At 33.2% G+C, this 24,197-nt stretch overlaps 4 protein-coding genes across 4 annotated transcripts; 2 read left to right on the plus strand and 2 right to left on the minus strand.

Moving 5' to 3' along the window:
* Positions 1-1,071: 1,071 nt before the first annotated feature.
* LOC136272567 (uncharacterized) lies at positions 1,072-2,289 on the minus strand. The gene has a single exon (XM_066074309.1). The coding sequence runs from the start codon at positions 2,084-2,086 to the stop codon at positions 1,142-1,144; it is 945 nt and encodes a 314-aa protein (XP_065930381.1). The 5' UTR covers positions 2,087-2,289; the 3' UTR covers positions 1,072-1,141.
* A 3,655-nt stretch (positions 2,290-5,944) lies between these two features.
* Positions 5,945-14,781, plus strand: LOC136272565 (microfibril-associated glycoprotein 4-like). Its single transcript, XM_066074308.1, has 8 exons — positions 5,945-6,105; positions 7,018-7,154; positions 7,771-7,867; positions 8,411-8,575; positions 12,193-12,329; positions 12,486-12,582; positions 12,854-13,018; positions 14,492-14,781. The coding sequence occupies exons 1-8, from the start codon at positions 6,012-6,014 to the stop codon at positions 14,731-14,733; spliced, it is 1,134 nt and encodes a 377-aa protein (XP_065930380.1). The 5' UTR covers positions 5,945-6,011; the 3' UTR covers positions 14,734-14,781.
* A 2,629-nt stretch (positions 14,782-17,410) lies between these two features.
* On the plus strand, positions 17,411-20,227 carry LOC136272563 (uncharacterized). The gene is made up of 3 exons (XM_066074306.1): positions 17,411-17,736; positions 17,954-18,076; positions 18,338-20,227. The coding sequence occupies exons 1-3, from the start codon at positions 17,708-17,710 to the stop codon at positions 19,095-19,097; spliced, it is 912 nt and encodes a 303-aa protein (XP_065930378.1). The 5' UTR covers positions 17,411-17,707; the 3' UTR covers positions 19,098-20,227.
* A 472-nt stretch (positions 20,228-20,699) lies between these two features.
* Positions 20,700-22,946, minus strand: LOC136272564 (uncharacterized). Its single transcript, XM_066074307.1, has 3 exons — positions 22,793-22,946; positions 21,227-21,454; positions 20,700-21,118 (listed from the first exon to the last, which is right to left on the minus strand). The coding sequence occupies exons 1-3, from the start codon at positions 22,878-22,880 to the stop codon at positions 20,883-20,885; spliced, it is 552 nt and encodes a 183-aa protein (XP_065930379.1). The 5' UTR covers positions 22,881-22,946; the 3' UTR covers positions 20,700-20,882.
* Between the last annotated feature and the right edge of the window lie 1,251 nt (positions 22,947-24,197).

The following is a 24,197-nucleotide window of genomic DNA, read 5'->3' on the forward strand; positions in this document are numbered from 1 at the left end:
GAAATACAGACGACAGTTTCCAGGTTACAAAGCATAGATAATGAAAACGAAACGAAAATCAGAACAAGCTAACATCAACGTCATGTGTGAAAACTGTCGACGCATTGAAATATTTAGCCTCAATTAACTTCACAAAATCGGCACCAATATATTATTCATGTTTCAAAAATTTCCCTTCATACGCGAACTGTTGCACAACAAGCAAATTCATCATAGTCAGATCGACCCTTTTTCGTATAATGTCATAGCTGCTTTAAACAAAGAACCTCGTTTTAGAAGTATGGAATACGAGTCTTGGTAAAATGGGTAAGCAAAACCGGGCCGTGGCAAAATAAAAGCCGGGGCAGATCGGCAATCGTCAATTCCAAATACGCATTATTTTGCAGCAATATTTACAGCAAATACAAATATACTGGTCCATCAAATATCCTGAAATTTTAATGAGATTGGCAGATTAATAACTGCTTATCTTTTGTTTTGCCCAGGCCAAGTCTTGTCTACCCATTTTACCGGATGCCGAATCCGAGGCTATTAAACTGATTGAAACACGCCTTTCCTTTATTATTATTTTCGTAATAACTCAAATTTGAAACAGAATTAGACCTTAATTTTTGCAATTTATATTTTCCTTCCCATAAGGATAATTTATGCTAAACTACGTTGAATTGGAATCAGTAGTTCTTGAGAAGAAGATTTTTAAAAATGCACCCCCCCTTTTTCTACAGTTTCAAGGTTTTCTCCGCTTTGAATACAGATCGGACTTTTATATCTGCAATTTATATTCGCCCTCCCATAAGGATGCTTTGTGCCAAATTTGGTTGAAATTGGATAAGCGGTTTTAGAGAAGAAGTTCAAAATGTAAAAAGTTTACAGACGGACAGACAGACGGACAGACGGACGGACGGACGGACAGACGGACGACGGACAAAAAGTGATCAGAATAGCTCACTTGAGCTTTCAGCTCAGGTGAGCTAAAAACTTTCCGTTATTGTAGTCACCATAGACCCAGTGTCTAATAAACAGTTAATTTCTACACCAAACATTTTAATTTTAACTGTAGGGCTTTGACCAATAATATGATTGACACAGTTGGAGTCCTCTTTATTTCCTGCTGATGTCGGACTCTGCTCATCAGCAGGATCTATTTTCCCGATTGTTGGTAATTTGCCGAAGTGAGATTTCGTGGACAGTTTCTTTGGATATGATTTTCGCTTTTACATGTATAGCAACGGCGGCGGTTTAATTGTGGATAAGGTAATCGGTATTGTTCTTTGGATTTGGATACAGTTTGTCGTTCAAGTAACTTTGTAAGATTGTCGATGTTTTGTTCCTGCCGTTGTATGACTTCTAAGTATTTGTCAATTCCGTGAGTAGTTTTCTCTGACTTCTGTGAAGATTCTGTGGCCTGTTTTTCTGTAGTATGTCTGTCTGTTGAGCACTTTGAGCGGTTCTTTTCTTCATCCTCTGAAAACAATATTGCTTCGTCCCGAAAGTCCAGAAAATGTATATCCGGCTGTTGACGAATAAGTCGTTTTAATTCTCTACGTAATGAGATATCATTCACATTTTGCGCAAATTGTTCACACAGGGTCAAATCAGGGTTTGGAATAATATCTGTGTTTTTCGTCGTAATTTTCTTGATGAGGTTCATCAGAGCGTAACTGTATTCACGTAAAGACTCCCCCTCCATCTGTTTTCGCTCAAAGAAATTTCTCTGTAGGACTGTTATTCCTTTTTTGTCTCCAAACGTTTCACTTAAAATACGCAACACTTTTGTTGGATAGCTTCTTTCTTCATATGACCGATATTTGATTTCTTCTTTTGCCAATCCAGTCAGATTTGAATATATGAAGTCGGTACTTTCTTCTCTATTCATACGGTGACTTTTGATGACATGTTCAACTTCTTCTATCCAGTCGTCGACATGAATATCGTCTTTATCTTCATTTCCGCTGAATTTCTGCACATTATGGACTGGTATTAGATAAGTAGTTTTGGATTTGTATTCTTCGTTGTCCTCATCTATGCGTCTATCGAGTTCTTTTTGTAGAGTTTTTATTTGTTGTCTTAATTTCTTTGTCGTCATGGTTCGGCGTTTAAAGGTATTTCGCTCTAAAGAGGTAACGGTACGTTCCGGACTTTTCACAGGTGAGTTGTTTTCAGCGATGACTGCTCACTGGATTTTGTAGACATTCTTCCTCACACAAGAATCACCATTGACTGTAGATACCGGCGACGCCATTTGTGACCGAGTAAATAATAAAGACACGGTTCTGTGTTCAGGATGTTTTATATGTATAAAAAGGTGATTCTGTAAATAAATATAAACACATATAAATATATATACAATTTATACACAGTAATTCGTTACGGTTTGAATAAACCTTTAAACTTTATCATAATCTTAGTTTACTTTATGTAGATACTAAGAAAAGTTATGTTATATAAATTAATACAATAAATACCTTGTGCGAGATGTTGGTGTACAAAATCGCCGGACCCACAGTGAAACAAAATCAAAAGTTACCGGGATTTATAATAATAGAAATGATCTGATTCGATAATACTAGCCATTGGGAACAACGGCCAATAGAAAAAAAGTAAACAAAGTGTTCACCAACTCAATCCATATGCGCACAAGAACAAGCGTAACTTGGTAAATAATTAGATATTGTAAATTTTAAATCTGCCCACATTAGATTTCAAGCAGTTTGGATCGCGAGGTGGGTGTAATTTTTTTTTGTAGATCAAAAACAAAAAATCACAAAATAAAAATATTATATGAATTATTCTGTTTGTCTTCATAGTCTATAATAATTAATAAGATACTAAACTACTTTTTAAAACCGGTCATTATTCAGTTGTCGTTTACTTTGATGCCACACCTGTGATATTTTAAATATTATGGACACAGTACATTCTCGTATTAGTAACGTCAATATTGAATAAGAGTTATTCACCTTAACATAAATTGAAGCAATATTTTCATTTAAAGAGACTAAGACGCAATTTAAGCTATAAACAAACATAATGTTTCGTTGTCTCAAACAGTTAATTTAAATATTTGTATTGCTTTACCAAAATTAAAAGCTTGAGGTCAAGTAACAACCGAGATACGCAGATTAGAAATTGTTGTTTCATCTGCTAAACGCGACTAATGACATGTAAACTATTACAAAGAATTAGAAATGCTTAAGTTTGCCATTCTAAAGATAAAAGAATTGAAAAATAAGATTTAATCATTTTGAGCTCAAATTGTGTCAAATCCTTTTAAATTAACGAAACAGGCCCTATAAACTTTGATCTCAGTTTAATGTTTTGTTGTATGAATAATAATAACAATAATAGGTAATTTTGTAACAAATGAATATTTCAAATCAATTTCTGTTCACGCATTGAACTTTGTTTAGTCCCAAATCTGTCCATGCAATGTCCTGTTTTAGGATAATTTATATTTTACACTACTTCCTTTACATTTCACATGATAGTATAGGTACTCAACTTCCATTCTGAAATCTAGGCGAAGAAAGATTCGGGTTCGGATTTAACTAAGTATAAAAAAAAATCCATTTCCTATTGGATGAAATCGTTAAACTATTGATTAATGTGATATAAAAAGAATCCCTCGCCGAACAATAGCTCATACAAGCAATATAATTATATCAAATGGATTGCAAGTATGTTAAATGGTGATCGGCGATTAGACAACATCATATCATTTCAGTGAATTAAACTATCAACGGGAAATCATAATGCAAACGTAGCTCTAATCAAAGTACTGAGAGTACTGAAAGACGGGGTCTTGCAAGTTTGAATTTGTAATTGTCCTGGATTTCCTCGAATATGCTTCCAAAATTTATGAGTTTGAATTAGTTTTAACAATCTATGTTAATTCGGCTTTTTTGCAATTGTCTGATACTTTGTCTAAATTTTACTCAATCCCGGCCTTCATAATTGTAGAAAATTGATACAACGGTATATTATGAAAAATAATACCCCAAGGAAAAAATTTAAAAATTACTACTGACCGAGAAAATCAAACAACTATATCAAAGTAGATAATTTTAATCATTAGATTTATTCAAATTTGTGATCCAAGGGAAAACCCACAAGTCAGACGGTATCCGTAAAAAAAGTTTTATGAAAACCCCGAAAACTCTAAAACTGCTGAATTAACAAACAAAGTGAACATTTGTATACCGATAACAAACACAGGCACCTGACGTTAGAAAATATTTTTTTTACAATAAGATTCCAAGAACTTTGACAATAAAAAGATTTGTCACGGTCGCCATTTTGATTTTATGACCGACTTATCTGACACGAATTTCTTCATTTGCGATTCATGCAAAATTAATAGGAAAAAATAATCCGTTCGCCACTTATACTTTTTTGTGTAAACTCGTGCATCACCTAAACGAAGAATTACGATACAACCGTTCCTTTCATTAAAAATCATACTCCGAAAATCAGAGACATAAATAACAGAGATTGTCAACTCCGCCATTAGCGTGTAAATGTTACGGGACCAACCTTACTTTGAGAACTACAAGTGCAACAGCAATCTTGTATAAGTCATTAAATTTGAACCTGATAGTGAATATGAACATGAACCTGTAAATAATTTAAGCATGTTTTATTTATAAAATATTTACAAGAACTCTTTATTTAGTTTTTAAATTACTTTTTTAAAACTTATTGACTTTTCACAAAGTAATGTTAATGCATTACTTTACTTATGTAATGGTAATGTAATGCATTACTTCAAGAAAATTAAGTAATGGTAATGGTAATTTAATGCTATAATTCATGAAGTAATGTTAATGTAATGCATTATTTTACAATGTAATTCACCCCAAGCCTGATTCCAACTCAGCCGGAAAACATATACATTAACATTTAAGTTGGTTCTTCAATCGATAAGATTGTATATATTATATGATGTATAAGTCTTCCAAAATGTATAATCTATTATAGATTATGCTTACAATGCATTGTTTGAAATTTAAATTCAGTTTATTAAACTAAAGAGCCAACGAACGAGAAGGCAAACTCAGACTTGTTTTTATTTTCTTTGTACAAAATTCCTTTAGATACGAACAGCAGTCATACAGCAAGTATACTGGAAGCTAATGAAACACCTATTTAGTTTGTGAAACATCTGTGTATAACCCGTCCCAATTTTAACTTCGGCTTGCGCATGAAGTTTGGTAGTATTAAGGTAAAAGATTGTCAAAATAAAAATCACAACTTTTCAAAAATGGCACATTGTTTGGGAACTTTAATTTCGATTCCACCATCAACCTCTTCTATTGATTGTACACCAACTGAATCGTCAACGGCGCTGTGCATTCATGCAGTTACGTAACTCATTCCACATTTGAACCCGAGGAAGAATATTTTGATCAATAAAACTATTTGTTTATTTTCTAAATAGAATTTTGTTTATACCCAGAGGACTTAAAAAGATTTAATGCGTGTTTTTATAATGCATATTTACTGAAATGCATGAAAACTTTCTGCACTATTTTCTTACGCGTAGACTCAATTCATGTGTTCTACGCGTGCCTTCCAGATTGAGACTTCGGCTGACAGTAAACCAATAGACGGGGTCACGTGACCCCGTCTAAAAATCATATGATGAATGAATCTTTAACAATCAGTCAAATAAAGGTTCCTACATGACGATTATAATGCGGCTTAATGGCATAACCTTGTCGTTCAGTCATCTTTCTGGACCTTCCAGTTAACATTCTGTTAACTAAACAGCAGAACGGCTGAGGTTCGATCAAAGAGATTTTTATTGATAAAAAATTTAAACCAAAATGTTAATTTTACAACATATGGCAAAACTGAACATTTCACATGAGTATATTTTCTGTATACCGGTCCTTAGATCAGTCCGGCCTTAGTCAAAACAGCAGTGACCTACAACTTTGAGAGATAAGATATTGTATGAGATTGTATCTAATAACATAACCTGTTAACTTCATAAATCGTTGAATAAGAAGATGAACGCTGTTGTATTTTGCACTACCTTTCTTGTCCCTGCCATGGGATTTTTATTCGATGGGAATTCTCCTGGGCATGAACCAGGACCGGGGGGTATCAATTAGATCAATGGCTTTTAGCTATATCTGCAAATGCATTTCTAAAAAGTACTTCTTTCTTTGTGTAACCGAGCAGTCAAGCAAAATGAAGATGGTGTACTGTGTATCTGATGACTTTTTATTTTGAATATAGAGGCATTGACCTACAAAACAATACATAATATGAGAAAACTGTCAAAATGAAAGAAAATACATTAGCTATAAGTTACCACAAATACATTATACGTTTCATAAAAAATCAATTACAGTGCGTACTGTAAAGAAAGCTAACCTTTGAACTTTACAGACACAATCCAAGTATTATAACTTTAATTACAAAAATACACTTTAGTATTGACAATGCAATTAAAATGCAATTAAAATAAAACTAGAGACTAAACATTTACACTGATAAGTAAAACATAAGTTAATATGAAATTTACATACCATAAGATGCCACAGATATCAACCGGATGGTATTTTCTTGAAACTGTATACTGCTCTAACTTAATTAGAATTATTGGTAACTTATTTATACACCTAGCTTCAAAATAATTGGTTAATATTATGAACCAATGAAATTACAGATAGGAAGAACTCAATTTACTTGCGCAGTTAAACTTTGGCTGATATAATTTTAAGATTCTATTGAACAAAACGAAAAATAGAAAATACAAAACGAATAAATACACATAGACATATTACTCTACTATCACATTTGCTTATAAAATATGGCTAGGAATATTTGTTAAATACTCACTTTTTAAAACGGTAAATATTGATTTTTGAAGAAAAAAATGCGTTATAAATATTTTTTTTTCAATTCAGATTAGAGTCCTGATTATTGTTTTGTATATTTATGTCAAAATTATGTTTATTAAAAGTTTATTGTTTGGATTGCAAGCACACATGACGTTTGTTTTATTAGTTGAAAGATTCCCAAGAGACTGTCAGGATATTCTTCGGGAAGGATGCTCAGAAAGCAAAGTATATAAAATCTATCCCCAGGGGTCGGGAGAACTGGACGTCTTCTGTGACCAACACACGGACGGGGGAGGGTGGACGGTATGTTATAATTGTTATCTTTTGATGAGATCAACATATCAATTTCAAATATCTATGTTTAGTTGTGCTACATGTAACATTTCAAAAATATGCGTTTCTCTATTGTTTCTGTAGATTAAAAACTAATAATTTTATTTTATATCCTATTCTTCCCTAAAGAGGTCCAAATAACTCATTAAAGGCTCTCAAATAAGCTCGGAAATGCCACCACTCTGCCATTTTTACCCTTTATTTACATGACAACGGGATAACATATATAGCGTTAAGCATTCTAACAATTCAAAGTCAATGAAACTGTTAACTGGAAACTTGAAAGTATGGAGAAAATAGGTGATTGTGGGTGGCTACCGTCTTTTGATTCCTACATAGAATATTAAATACTATCAATGATATCCGTGTTTATATGTGACATGGTGCGATTAATTGGTTTAAAAGTAGCAATAATTCCTCGCGTAAACAATCGCTTTAAAAGAGATACTACTACATTATAGTAGATAATTAACAATTGTTTTAACAAACTAAATTTTGACAAACAAAACACGTAATAATGTTGTTTCTGATACACATCTGCTTGATCATGAAGCCTTAAATTACCATTATACATTTTTTTCACAAGGTCATACAGAGGAGATATGATGGAGTAATCGACTTTTTTAGAACATGGAAAGACTACAAATATGGTTTTGGGAACAAGTCTGGCGAATATTGGCTAGGTATTGTAGTTTGTTTACATTTCCATTCAAAATGATTCGATTGTATCTCAAAGGTTAACAATTTATTTTAATCATGTTGTCTTTTTGTCGAGTTATGGTAAATCTTTGTTGTGGTTCAAGGGGGCTGGGGGTGGCTGCCATTTTAAACAATATTGATCTCCTTTAAAAGAAGAGCTCCATATAAAGATAATGGGAAGAGATTAAATTTTATATCAAAATAAATGCATTTTTTCCTTATCAAATAGTAGTTGATAGCTTCAGAAATCGCATATAAAATTTTCAAATAAATCTGATGGTTTTAAATCATATTATATTTTGACCCCCCAGCCTCCTTAAATAATGATAGGATAGTGTTTTTAGATTCTAATTTACAGTCTAAAGGTGTGAAATGTTCTTATTAAAAATTTCTTTAATTGATTTTCATAGAAAATTCATACATATATTTTTTATTTCTCTTTGTTCGTTCTTTATTTGAAATGTCAAGCTTACTGGTTGTAATTAGCATTCTCTACTGTTATAGAAAACTATTTTATTTTGGATCAGGAAATCACATAATCTACGAAATAGTGCAACAGGGCTTTTATGAATTGCGAATAGACATGGCTGACTTTAATAGTGAAAGCAGATATGCTGTGTACAAACGATTTTATATTGGGGGTGAAACAACTGGTTACCAATTACATGTAGAAGACTACGAGGGGACGGCAGGTAGGTATTTTAACTTTCCAGCTTGTCCATTTATCAATCAAATATCCATTTATAATAGCAATACTTGTTCTCGTGTTGATACCATGTACGAAACATTCCATTTACATGTACCTATAAGTAATTCGAATATCAACAAGCCAACTAACAATTTTTTTTAAAGTAAACTGGAGGTAATATATGATATCAAACGTCCCCTTTGTGTCAATGACTTCATATTAAGTGAAGAAGAATTGGAATTTTTCCTCTTTTCAATAAAATTTGATGACTAAGATGATAAAGTTATATTGGCATATCATCAATACTCAGGAAGCATTTAACTAAAGTGGTGTTCTCGACTTACTGGAAGACACCATAGTGCATTGAAGCGATATACTTCATTGTATCTTGTATGCAAATTGATTTAAGCATTTCAACGTAAACTTTGGAACAAAAACACAATCAGATTTGTACAGCATTTTTAAAACAGGGGATTCATTAACCAGTCATCATGGATCCCAGTTTCGCACAAAAGACCGTGATAATTCAATGTCTTGTGCTGCAACGTTTAAAGGAGGTTGGTGGTATAAGACCTGCCACGACTCCAACCTAAATGGACAATATCTTAATGGAAGCCATCAGTCATTCGCGGACGGCATCAACTGGAAGGCATGGCATGGGTACTATTACTCCTTGAAGGCCACGGAAATGAAGATTAGAAGACTGTGAAATATTTGTTCGATTTATTCCTAACTTTATTTATGTGTATATTATTATTATAAATAAATCTCGCTGCAGTCTACAGACATGTGTTAATAACTTCGTGAAATTATGCATGACTAATTTAACAAGCATGAAATTGATGAAACTTTTAATAAATCTTCAGACTTGTTCTGGACAGTTGGTCAACTTTTTAAGTTAAGGATTTCTGTAACATCCTCAGAAAGGAAACACCTCAATGAATAAAAATCATGTAACATAAATTATTACTACAGGTCCAATTCTGTGACAGCTCTCCGTGTGAATCTTTTGATTTATATGCACTTTGAATTCTCTTCAGAATTATAATAAAATCAATTTGAAACACGGATGAAAATATAAAGACAATGCTAGGTTGTGCTGCAAATAAAGGTTCAGTTTGAGTTTTCAAACATGTACAATTTGTGAAATATGAAATTTATGTAATATTGACAAGTTTTCCCAACAAAATCTTGGAATTGTTTTCTAAAACGATTCTTTTATTATTGGATGTAGTTCAAAATAAGAACAGATATACCACAGAGTCTGCGTCATCTGTTTCATGCTTGTATGTTTTACCAGTAAGGAACATTGATGGTAACCTATACCTACAATTCTTCATGATAAATGTGATGATTTTAATTTTTCTATAGTCAACATTCCTTACTTATTTAACAATATACCTTTATCACCTGCATATAGAGTTTTTCTCTCTCAGTTAATTTGATATGCAGTTGCATGCTTTACGTGTGAACACTTTCTAAGGCGATGCAAGCTACCGAAAAACAAGTTGACAAAACAGGAATACCAACAAGCAATATATATCATATTGATTTTATGAAATGGCGATCGGTAAGTGAATTAAACAATCAACAGGATATCATAATGCAAACTTAGCTCTAAAAATCAAAGTATCACAAGATGAATTACTCTCTTGAAAATCAGTCAACTGTGAAAGGTCCCTAAAAGGCAAAAATAATGTGACTGACTGGCAAAACTGTTCTCATTCTGTCATCTTCCTGGACCTTCCAGTTAAAATACATACCTCACTACACTTTCAAATAGTTACTCAAATCAGCAGAAAATTACTTGATAATGATACAGAGCATGGTGGTTAAGAAGCATATACAACGAATTACGGATATAACGAAGTAATCCCATTGGTCCCTAGGACTTCGCCATAACCGAGTTTTACTGTATGTCAAATAGGCGAAAAAAATGTGCAATTTTGGATAAAAATGATGTTTTTAAAAATTCCTTTAAGTAAACATGAACAAAAGCCACAGGCGGATTCGACCTCATGATCTGCGATTCACAAGCCTGATACTTTAATTAACCACTGAGCTATGTCGATATACATCTAAATTGATTGATACAAACAGTTTAACAAAACATTCAAATCGCCATCTTGTAACGTAGTGTCTTAAAAAGTATAAGTCTAGGTGTAGTGAAGTACCTTAACATACATTTGACAGAGTGGCGGGACGGCTGAATTTCGACCTATAATATGTTCATTGACAAAGACTTATCAAAATGTTAATTTTACAACATATGGCAAAACTTAACTAGAACATTTCATAAATATATTTTCTATAGACTGGTCCTTAAATCCGTACAGCCTTAGTCAAAACAGCAGTGACCTACAACTCTTAGAGATAAGATTTAAAACGAGATTGTATGTAATAACATAACCTGTTAACTTCATAAATGAACAAGAAGATGAACGCTGCTGTATTTTGCACTACCTTTCTCTTCCCTGCCATGGGTTTTTAATTCGAGGGGAATTCTCCTGGGCATGAACCATGACCGGGAGGTCATAATTAAATCAATTAAATGTTGGTGACATTTGTGTTACTTTTTTATCGAAAAATATGTTGCTTAACATTTTTTGAGTTATAACTGCAAAGTTATCACTTTGTTTGCTTATAAATTATGGTTATAAATATTAAAAAATTGCTATAAACTCATCTTTCAAAACGGTAACTATTGTTTTTCATTCATGTTTTTTGAGTCCTGATTATTGTTTTATGGTGTATGTCTAAATTATACCAAACTTTATCGTTCGATTCCTTCACACATAACGTTTGTTTTATTAGTTGAAAGGTTTTCAAGAAAATTATAATGATTAAAGGTAATTACATTACATTAAAAAAGAATCATGATAATAGAATACAACTTCAGATTGAGGAAATATAAAAACATTGTAATTAAATTAAAATCATCTTTGAAGATTAAGAGCATTCACCGATGTGCAGTTTAACTGAATGAATGCTACAAACGTGATTAAGTTCACGTTAGTGTATCTACATAACTCGGTCAAATTGTCCATACAATGACTTACAATTGGTGGAAGATAAGACATAGAACTTTATTTCCTTGTAAATTGTATATAAAGATAACCACCAGCTACTTTGTAAATCACTGAACAAAAACATGAACGGAATTGTATTTTGCGCCTCTTTCATTGTCCCAATCATGGGATTCTTATTCGAGGGTAATTCCCCTGGGCATGAGCCAGGACCGGGAGGTAACAGTTTAATCACAAACTAGTTTTGTTTCATTACATTTCTCTTTCTATATCTTAGAACGTGTACATGTAGTTGATATTTTGTTTATCTCGATATATAACTGCAATAGTGCCTGTAAGTGTTATAAATTTTGTGTATATGAAGTAACATGTATATAATGAAAAATTAAAAGTGGTTTGATTGCGAAATTACTACATAAGACAAAGAAGAGTTTAAGATTTATGGAGTGAATTTTGTCTTTGTCGAATTAGATAGATATGGGGTAATTGGTTACATCAATAAATACAGACATCATAAGAGCAAAACATTTTAAGTTTACATGTATATAAAATCAGACAAAAATTTCGTTTACTTTATGTTTCATTTCTTCAAAAGTCGAAAGATTTCCAAGAGACTGTCAGGACATCCTTTGGGAAGGGTTTACTGAGAGTAAAGTGTATCAAATCTATCCCCAGGGGTCGGGAGAACTGGACGTCTTCTGTGACCAACACACCGACGGGGGAGGATGGACGGTTCGTTTTTATGACTATACATCATAGTGGTAAAAATAATTCCACACGCTAATTTTGATAAACTATTAGATAATCGTAACCACTGACAAAGAGATGGTTAACCTAATTTCTAAAACAAACCATGTTTGAATAAAAGCAACCTTGTTTTACCTGTAGGTTATACAGAGAAGATTTGATGGAATAATTGACTTTTTTAGAAATTGGAAAGACTACAAATACGGATTTGGAAACAAGACCGATGAGTATTGGCTTGGTAGAGTAACTTATCTTATTGTAACTGAAAGTGATTTACCAAAAGGTTTTTAGAATGCATAATTTAAAGGATAACATTGAAGAAATTAACTTCAGTTTTGCGTAAATGATATTGATAATGCTGGATAATCAGACTGATATATAAAATAGACTACACAATTAAAGATGTCAATTTGACAAAATGAAATATAGAATGTAATACAGAGATGTAGAATTTAACAATCATGAGATAAATGTAATATGTTAAGAAACTATTCTCAATTTATTTTTAGGTAACCACAGGATATATGAAATTGTTCAGCAAGGTTTTTATGAACTGAGAATAGATATGGCCGACTTTAACAGTGAAAGAAGGTACGCGCTGTATAAAAGGTTCTATATCGGGGACGAAGCGAGTGGATACCGTCTCCATTTAGAGGACTACGAGGGTACAGCAGGTAGGCTAGAAGTGTCATAAAAAGGAGTAAATGAATTGGATTTTAAGCTCAAAAGCTAAGCATTTCATAGAAAAAAATACAATTGATCAATTGAATCTTGAAATCGGTCATGCATTTTTTTTAAAGATAAGGTTATCTTATCTTGATGATTTTTGTTATATACAGCCTGTTAAATGCATCGTTTATTATCTACATTTCAGGCACTACATAAAGAAAGAACTATATATGATAAGGGTACCATAACGTGTTATGTTATATCTTAGATGAGTTGATGTAAAATATATTTTTCACCTATTTATTTGATTTATTTGCACTCACTGGCAGTATATGACGTCAGAAGTGACACTATTTCTATAATTCAATCAAAATCAGTCAAAAATTGACATTTTTCTTATCTTTTTATGAAAAGGAAATATAGAGCGCATGCTTGAACAAGGAAAAAAAATTGTCACTTATTAGCCTTGGCTCTGATTAAAATATTTTGTTTGTTCAAGCATGCGCTCTATGTTTTCGGAAAGAAAAACTGCTTGAAAACAAGCTGTTTTATGCACAGGGGCCAAGCCCGTTTTAACATTAATTTCAATGTAACCATAAATAGTTGAACTTATATTCTGCAGCCACATTAACTTCTAACAGGGCCAGCCATTTTGACGTCTTCGAGAAATACTGATTCTAATTGGACCATCAGGAATATTAACCAATGAAATTGAGTTTAACATTTTCTATCACAATGGCCGGTCTGGTCAGAAGTTTATGTGGCTGCAGAATAAAAGTTAAGTTTGGAGAGTATTTACGGAATTTTATCGGAATTTAAGGATGTAAGTAGCGTGCATTTCATGTGAGATTTTAAAAGATTAGTGCGAATGTTTCTCGACTTGTTGTAATACTGCTGTTGTCAGAGGCAAAATCCCATCTTGAGCCCTGGACCGGTAAATGTCCGAGTAAAAATAAACTGGCGAATTCGAGAGAATAATGACGTATATCTTCGCTATTTTAAGACCCATCAACTTGAAATGACTCGGCATGAGTGTATCTTAGACATTATTTTTCTGAAAAATACACGCATATTGCAAGTGTTGTAAAAATTAATTGATTTATCAGGCTTTTGAAGCGAGCTGGTAGTTTTTTATCTGGGTCAGAATTCGACCCCTTTCTTTATTTATGGTTACATTGAAATTAATGTTAAAACGGGCTTGGCCCCTGTGGTTTTATGCTTAAAATGCAAAAATGGCGGGAAAAGGTTGTCTTTACGATGTCATATTTCTAAATTGTGGGCAGTTGAATCAAAATGAACATTATGTTAAAACATCACATACATATCTGTACAAAGAAAACAAAGAATTACAGTAAAATGACGATGTTCATTTTAGGGGGAAATTTTAGGCTCATATCATATATAGTCCTTTCTATTTATTGATGGAATCAATCTAGAAACGGTTGAAACTATCATATTGTAAATTGATATCTTTTAAGGTGATTCACTTTTAAAACGCCACAGCGGATACCAGTTTTACACAAAAGATCATGATGATTCGCATGGATGTGCCAACTTATACAAAGGAGGTTGGTGGTATAATAATTGCCATAGTTCTAATTTGAATGGACTGTATCTAACTGGAACCCATCAGTCATACGCAGACGGTATCAACTGGAATGATTGGCATGGATACCATTACTCCTTGAAGACCACGGAAATGAAAATAAGAAGACTTTAATCTAGAATATGCTTGCTTATTTTTTACTTTGAATTTATATTGTTTTACAACCATTTCATTCAATAAAGATTTTTTTAAAATGATTACGGGTTACGAAGACATCATATTTTCGGAATAAATATCTCGTGATAATCACAATATCTTTAATTGGAAAAAGGGCGCTCAGAGAATTTAAAGTATGTCTTATCAAAACCACTGGTATTGTCAGATGTTTATTACTATTTGGGCAAGAAGTTTTCCGACATGCAATGCGTCGACACGTATATGTATTTCTCTTTGGATGAACTGCAATAGTGTTAATAGGGCGTGATCGAGCTAATTAAGACAGAACTCAAATTAAAAGATCACTTATGCAAACATTTAAATCTGCAAATAAATTATGAATAACACGATCCAAGTTGCCTGCACTACATGTATAAAGAATCACTATCTTGACAATTTTGTATTGTCTTAAGGAGACATAAAGGCGCCACAAATGATCTCTGGCCCCACTGTCTGGTGCTACAAGGAAGGCTTTACATGTTTATCTTTATCCAGATTTTTCCTCCTAGTCCACTGCGTCTTTTGGATGGTATCCAAAGATCTGGGCCCTGATATCATGGCATATTTTACCATGGACATCTCTTTGACTTTTAACCTGAAGTTATAATGATTAAATTAAGGTCACTCTTTACACTTTTCCACAATATGCTCAACTAACGAACTCATCTTATCTACACGGGTCCTAATTGACTAGGACATGTATATGATATGCAGACTGGGGTTCATTGCCATAACTAGGTTTAGGTTAAAAAATAGGTGAACCCCTTCTGAATATCTAAAAATTGCAACATTGCGACCAAACATGTTAAAAGTTACGAACTCGCTGTCAAACATGATGCAATTTTGATGCGTACAGGGGCGGATCCAGAAATATATTCAAACGGTTGTGCGAAAAAAAAATTCAGTGGCAGGTCGCCTGGGGGTTTCTTGCAAAAAAACTCAAAAACCCTAATCCATGAAGAGGATAGAGGGGTGTTTAAAAAAAAGAGATGCGAAAACATCTACATCAGGCTATTGTGTTCTTTAATGAATAAAATGCAAAGAAACAAAGTACCATTTATCTAGTAATGCATTTTATTTCGTTGTTTTTTTTTTAAATATATTCATTGTTGGTCTCGTTCAACCATACGCTCTCTTTGAGCAGAGCTGCGTTGCGTTCATAATAGCTCCGCGAAAATGCACAGGCACTACTTACTTTCATGTCATTTCCGACCGTATTCTAGTGGCCGATAATGAGAGGGAGTGATCAGTGGGTTTTGCGAATCAAAGTTTTGAAGTACTGACAGGAGTTGATTTTATTGATTATTGTTTATTTTAAAATCAACAATGTGTAATTTCGCAGGGCAAGTAGTTTTTTAACTGTATTTGAATAATAACGCACATTTAATTCTTGGGCTTTTCAAACAAGAATTCCGAGCTATAGACGGAAAACCCCATGTCAATCATGTTGTGTAATATCTAAAGATAGAATTAACGCTCTCAAACTCTTCTGTGCATTATGTATCAGTAATTGAAATATTTCTGAAAAATTTTACCCAAGCAGTTTTTAACAAACGTCTAGGCTGTAGAAATGGCGCTTAGGTAATCATTGACAACGAACAGTGTTATTGAACTCTGGCGTAGGAATACATACATACAACTTCGAATAATATCTAAATTATTCGTACCATTTTCAAAAACTCTGACCATTTTCAAGGTATTTATAAATAAGTTTTCTTTAAAAACAATCCTTCTGAATATATGACATTGATATTGTCGACATTTTTCCAGTACCAAGTCTTGTCAGCCTTGATGGTTTTCCATTCATGAAAAGTCCAAAAACTGTTTCACTTCCGTTGCCAGAGTAACTGCATATAAGAGTTGATTAAAAATTAATTCCCAAAAATAAGGGTGGGGTGGGGGGGAGGGGGGGGGGTAAGGGTCCTGTTTTGTTTGTCTGTAAATGTCCGAAGTGGGTTTTGGGCAAAGTCCTAGTGGGGGTCCGGGGGGAAAGGGGCCCGGAACCGCGTGGATTTTAGAGGTTTTATGTGAAGAATGAAATGTTAGATAAACCTCATCACTGGTGTTACTGTAATTATTTTTGTAGATATATTTATAGGTAAATATATATGAATTTATTTACCATATATAGAATCATATTTAGGTATCATAAGCATTTGTTATTTTGGTAAATAAATATCACAGTTCTATAGCTTTAGGTGTAAGTTTGATTTTTATGATATTTGGACGTTGAAAATATCATTATAAAAAAATTCGATTCATGTGTGATCAACAGATTAAAAAAATCTTTCTTGACTTAAGTAGTCTTTTTATAAAAACAAAAATATATAGGCTCATCTTTAAATGACTTTAATTCTGTTATATCTACTCATCTTTACCTGACATTGAATTTTATATATGTACTTTTATTATGTACCACTGAAATGGTTTGAAAGAATAAAAACATCAAACAATATAACAATGTTTGATCATTGGTATGCATGTCCATGTCATTTCAGCATTTAATACACTTGTATCCTCTGTAAGTCGGTGCGTTTATGCCTCAACAGACGTCCTGCACAACACGCCGTGTTAATTAAAATACAGAGCTCCAAATTCAATCGCCTTTAATAGGTTTAAATGACGTCTTGGGGCGGATATTGAATTGCAGTAGATTAAACGCCACTTTTTAAAATTCATTAACATTGACAGGCTTACACCCAGGGTTTATTAAAACAGTCGTGAACATTACAAACAGGTCTCTGGACATAAAGAAGGATTAAGCTAATTCGCAGCTGAACGTTTCTGTGTAGTAGCCGCCGGTCTGAAGACTCAAGTCGGCGCTTTGACCGCCGTTGAAGTTCACTCTCTATAACATCCATTTCGATTTTCTTGGAATTTATTTCAAGGAAAATATGTGCATCCGCTTTATTTTGGTCTTTGGGTAAAATTTATGAGATGGATTATTACAATTTATAAAAGGTAAGAGTTTTAATTCTAGGGGAATTACACAATTAATAACACCACAGAAATATTAATTTTATTTCTCTGTGTGATTCATTAGTATTATATAAATGATTAGTAAATTACAAATGGTTATCACAAAATTTTAATTGGTAAGGTTTAAATTTTTTCATCAAAATTAGGAAGAGTATCGTTTTTTATGTGTATTCAGTTGTTGTGTTTGATTTTGACGTAGATTCGTGATGGATATAACGTTGACGCCATTCAAAAGGCGTTACGTCGAAAACTGGCGTAAGGATGTACAGAAACATTTGGAGGAGGGGTCAATATGCCGTATTGTTGTAGCACAAATCAACAGGTAAAAGACTTATATATCACGACCCATGTGTAAATGTTCATCAGTAGTAAAAGTAAAGGTCCAAAGATCCATCCAGAATTCAATTCTTTATTGAAACTTTTTAAATTACTAACAGTTAGTATTTGAATTTATTTCATGCAGTTAACACCATATAAATGTATACCGTATTATAAGACCTTGATTAAATGTTGGCACTGTTTCATATAATATTTCTTTTCTAGATCTTCTCATAATGTGGAAATGTTTCTCTTTCTTTCAAAGTGATGACGAGGAAGGTTCAGAGCAACCCGTGAATCCAACAACCCCGCTACCTCCCCCACCCTCAGGAAACCGCGGCAAGCAAATCTCGCGAGAAAAATCGTCATCTGAAAAACTAGCTGACATTGCGGTCAGTAGCTCTCTACATATACAAGCTTTCCCCTCAGTTAGATTTATGTACACCAACGCAGTGGAACAGCAGAAGAAAAATTCAGAAAAACTTTTCGGTGGAATTCCCGTGAGTGGTCGGCAAGTTTCGCGGAAAGACGTAGCGGAAGCGGTCAATGTTTCCGAGGATAAAAACGAGTCGAAGCCCCTTGTGATTGTAGATCCACAGTTGATGACGCCATTAGAACATCCGGAACTGAGTACGCAAGAAAATAAGAAACCGAGCAAAGATGTTCGCTTTCCGATGAAGATTACCTCTCTCCAATCTCAGGGTGAATCAAAAAAATACGGCAGGTTGCCTCTTTTTGCCAAATGTAAAATCCAATCAACAGAACGGAATAGTTTTGTTGTATCAAGGTCAAACTTACTGAAAAACGGAAAAGCCAAAAATCACAGTTTCTTGACATTACCGGTGAGATTTCAAGTTCAAGCTCAGACTAATGACCGGTTAATCCAGAGTTCGGATAAATACATTCTAAAAGAGAAAACAAACCTATCACAAACACCCAGAAAAGACTTCCGGAGATCTCCAAGAAAGGTGGATTTCCCCCTCGCCACCCCTCGCGTATCTTCCAACACCGTTTGGGCGTGGTGATGATGGACAACCATTAATTAAACAAGCTTATTTTTATTGTTCCATTGACCCCTGCATAACCTCATTAAGCTACAATAACGGCACTCGTTGATTCAATTTCTTCCTTTGCCTCTTTATTTTATTAAAAGCAAAAAGGTTATCACTGATGAAGAAGAAAAATCAATTCATGGATATCCATTATATAGCGTAATTCCTGATATAGTATACTACTTTTTGACACATTACTGTCAGGTTTTTTTTAAAGGGATCTTCCCGTATTAATATTTTGGAATTGATTTCTTTAATCATGATAGAAGTAAACGTCTTTATGATAAGAATTTTAAAAGGATGGTTAGAAAAAATATACTGAAGGATTATCCTCAATACAAAACTTACATCAAAGATAAGCGTCAAAATTGACCTCAAAGTGTTTTTAAGGCTTAACTTTTTGAAAAAATTGAGATTGCATTGATAGATAAATTAAAGGAGACCTTTCGCTTTCAAAAATGTATCTCCTTTTTCCTTGAAATGGTAATCTCATAAAAGAGGGATCATATGGTTTAACTTTGTTCTTGACTAGATATTGTACAAATATTGCTGTAGATCTAAAAAAAAAAAAATATATCTGTACAACATCGCCGTTCACGTTTTGTTTTCGACAACAAAGTCTGACCTTAGGCCATTAAGGTTTGATCCCTCTGGCTTAGTATCGGAATCTTTACTGCGTGATGTCTATAAAAATAGCATATGTCACTTGTCAGAGACCCTAAGGCAAGAAAATCTCGCTCATGGACAATGCATTTGCACGTAATAAAATAATCTTAAGTGGAATAAACCCTCACAATCAAGACTCGTTTGAGTCCTTTAGAGAAATTAATAATAACTGAATCCTTATCGAATTTTTAATATGTGACCGTTCAGGTCGCGAATAAACTTGCACATTTTAATCCTTCGATGAAGATTTAGGCATTTAATTATATTTACCTCTTAAATAGTGTTATTAGTGCGAAGCAGGATACGGAATTTAAAAAAATCTTTTAAAGATCAATATATCAAATCCAACTTGTTTACTATGTAACTTTTTTAAGCTGTTTGATTATCATTTGATATGTCATTTTCTGTCATTAAATTTCACCGAAATCCTCTCTTAAGTTTTTTTTCTCTTTTTTTAAGATGAGTATTCTACTCTTGACATTAAAAGATATCCATGGTTTGAGCAGAATATATTCAACGAGAATAAAAGATGATCAGCGCAGAGAACTTTGTAAAACGTCAAAAAGGTCGCCTCTGTAATGTTTCGTCACATAAACATCAATGTTCCTTCCTCTATGAAAGAAATATAGACCACATTAGCCTTTAAATGACGCACATTTTTATCTCCAACGGCATTTGTTAAAGTTTATAATTGAAATAAAAAATGTTTAAGGACAAATTCTTTTTAAAAGATGAACGTACTGTATGTAACGCTTTTAAAAAAAATAACCAAATGAACTAAAACTCGCCGATAAATGGTTTTGATTACTTGCTGTAATGATTTTAACCTCGGTACATATATATTTACATATATGTATATATGATAAGGAATCGCGATAAAAAAGATAAAGAAGTGCATCAAATGTACAGATTTTATACATAAAAATTTGCATATTTCCATCACTAAGTAGCAGTTAATTGGTTTAGAGATACGGTACTTGGCGTTCATAGATCAACAGTCACACACAGATATCGATCGACATTTCAATTTAATGCAAGGTTTCGAGTTTCATCAGGTCGATCGTAAACTCCTCTTTAGAATTTAAATTCTAATCAAATCAATCGCATTTTATTGCTACATAAATCTTTCTTCAGTTCATCAAGTGATATCCTAGAGCCCGTTAATTTCTTTGGGTTCACAAAGCCAGTGCTTTGCCTATCCTGATTTGTATTTTCAGACAATCCCATAATTTCCGGAGCAACAACTCCTTGTCCGCCATTCAGACCCTCAACATCTTGGATTGTGCACATCACGTGATACACATTCACTTGATTTGCACGGTATCCACCTATAAAGGAAAGAGGAAAAAACAAACAAGGGAAAAACGTCATTTATACATATAGAAATAAAGACAGCTGTAAAAAAAGATCGGTTCCATTTGATCTTCAATACTTACATGCGGTCGTGTACTCAACTCTCTCGTCACATTTCACGTGTTTGTAGTCTTCACAACTCAACGTCTGTAGAGAAAAGAGGTCCGGAAAAGGACACTCCCTCATGTGCTGCACGAAGTTCGGAGGGAGGGTGTTGTACTTGGTGGAACAGTCGTAATACAGTTGACATTCGTGGGGGTGGGGGAGAACGAGGGAAGAGTTGTATTGGCAAAGTTTCTGAACGTGGAGGTCTAAAAAAAAAAAAAAAAAAGAAGAATTAATTTTTTAATCTATTTTGCGTACATTTTATGTCGGCCATCGTGCTCGGGATTTGAAGATTGGTCGATTAATTGTATATATAGCTAAATGTAGCTTGCAACCATCTCTATGCCAATTGATGAAGTCAAAGTTTGAATAATGCATACAGATGTGGTTCCACATCACAGTAACCTTATGTATATACTAATGCATATTGGAATTTTGTTATTTGCCTTCTACATGCAGTTAAGTTAATGATGAAATCATTTTATGTACCGTGATATGTGCGTATACTGGGGTTTTATCAATATTCGTTGAAAAAACTTGAAATATAATTTTCGTGGATTTCGTATGGTCGTAACTATTGTTTAGTTGATGCACGAAATTAAATGTTCATCGAAGACTAATTTCTGATAAACAGTGTACTGGTGGGATCATTGGCCACGAATTTCTGTATTTTTTTTCCATTAAACCCATGAAAATTGATCGGTTATTATATTTATTAATCAATTAACAGTCGCTGCCAATCGCTATAGAAACAAAATACACCCAATAAATACATGTACTAGAATCTTTAAGAATAAAACTTATCTTATAACTGAATGCTGTTCTTCTGAATTTCATAGACAGAATTCATGAAATCCCTGTTTGTCCTACTCAACTTTTTTTAGTTAGCCAAGGTTCCTCCAGTGAAGAGATTTTAAGAATTGATGAGATTGGCCAATATTAAACTGGTCCATGGGTGGTTATTTAAATTGTATCGAATCCTGTTGGAGAGTAGTGTAACATTTCAGAGATCGTTCTTTAACATTATTGATACCTCAGTAAACTCAATAATTAGAAAAAGAAAACTTTTAATATCAATGCCCTTGAGTGGTTTTATGTCAATATTGAATCAAAGAATTTCAACAACTGTATAATTATTTATACACAATTTTAATTACACATGAAAAAGAAATTTACGTAAGACATATTGAACAACTCAATTATTCATAAATTGTAAACAGGAAAGCTCTCTTTTAATTTTATTATTTTATTTTTATTATTTTTCAGCGAATCCATCAATAAAATCCTTTTTTTTAAAAGAATAAACTCTCAGGAAATATATCTTGAGGTTACACGATGGATCATACTATCTTTGATATTTTATTTTTCTTAAAAGTCAATAACTCAGTTTCAATTCTGAGTTTTGACCTCAAATTCATACACTGTTTCTTTTAAGGATTTGAGTTGAGGAGTGAGTTGAGTAATTTGAAAATTTTGGTGACGGCGGGGCCAGGCCAATATTTGAGGTGTTGTCTGATTGCCCTACATAGAAACGTAGCACTCACCAAAAGCAGTCTGCTCCACACTCGAGGAAAAACTCAACAATGACGTCACAGCAAGACCTAAAAGGCGGTAAAATCTAGGGATTTCCATGGGGGCTCACAATGTTTTAAAACAGATAGAAGGATTGGAAGTAAAACGGTCTAACGTTCCGGGAAAAGAAATCGGTGGATGAAGAAAAAGGACAAAATTTCTGCCTTTAAAGAAATTAGGAAAAAATGTTTGATGAATTGCCGGAAATATCGCCATCTGTTTCCCGGAAGTCATCCATTGTTTTGAAGACTCTTGCATTGTACTTTAGGAAAGTATTTGATGTGATTGATAGCTAGCTAATTAAGATAATCTTTATTTTGATTAATGCCTGATTCTTAACAAGATTTGTCCATTCATGACACATTCAAGAAATTTATATACATGTAGCATGAAAGTGTATGTTGAAAAAAAGTTCAATATTTTTTTTATTCATCATTTTCTTGTATTCTTTATTGATGTAATATCAAAACATATATTACAAAAACACAACATATTCCAAAAAATACAATTTTATCGATTTTAAATTCGTTAGGTGAGTAAAGTTATTAACGCCTGGTGGTTATTTCTGATGCTTTTGTTTTCTATATTTTAGACATCTGTGGTCTAATGCATCTCGTTCAATCATGATTACTCTCTTCATTCATATACAGATTGGGGAATGTTTTTTAGCAGAATATTTGACAGTATATTGCAGTTGTCTTACAGATAGTCTTAATATTTCACATTTACTAAAGATTTTCACATATACTGATAAACCAAGTGTTATATATATATGCGGAGAAAATCTAGCAAATTTGTAAGAAATGCTAGAGAAGAGTTGCTAAAATATATCACCAAGAACTAGTCCCTGGTTGTCTATGATATAAAACAACCCCCTTATAGTTGTCTATTTTGTGCTCGAGCTCGTGACCATTAATAGGCTATATTGATCTCTTTAATTGGCATAGCTCTGTATAAAGTTATTGAAATACATGAACATTTATAATCAAGTTTTTAAGCCAATTAAGATATAAAGAATTTTCTTTATGCCTAATGATAATTTAAAGCTTAAAAGTCATAAAAATTCCTATAGATCTGATGGGTACTGTTTTACCATCCAGCCTCCTTGATATATTTTTTTTCAGATATTCTATATACCATAATTCACACACGAAAAATAGTCGCCGCAAACTAGTGTTTCTGAACGGAAATAGCCGATTTTAGTTCACCGCAAACCAATATATCTAAAGGAATATAGTCATCGCAAACCAGTATGTCTAAGGGAACATAGCAGGTTTTATATAGGTCAAAGTGGAAAAGTATTCTTACGATCGTGACATTACAAAAACAAGAAAAAATTCACCTGTGGGTTTTTTTTTCTTTTCAGTTTTGGGGTTT

The sequence above is a fragment of the Magallana gigas genome, unplaced genomic scaffold (assembly GCF_963853765.1).
Source record: "Magallana gigas unplaced genomic scaffold, xbMagGiga1.1 SCAFFOLD_55, whole genome shotgun sequence".
Lineage (NCBI taxonomy): Eukaryota > Metazoa > Mollusca > Bivalvia > Ostreida > Ostreidae > Magallana > Magallana gigas.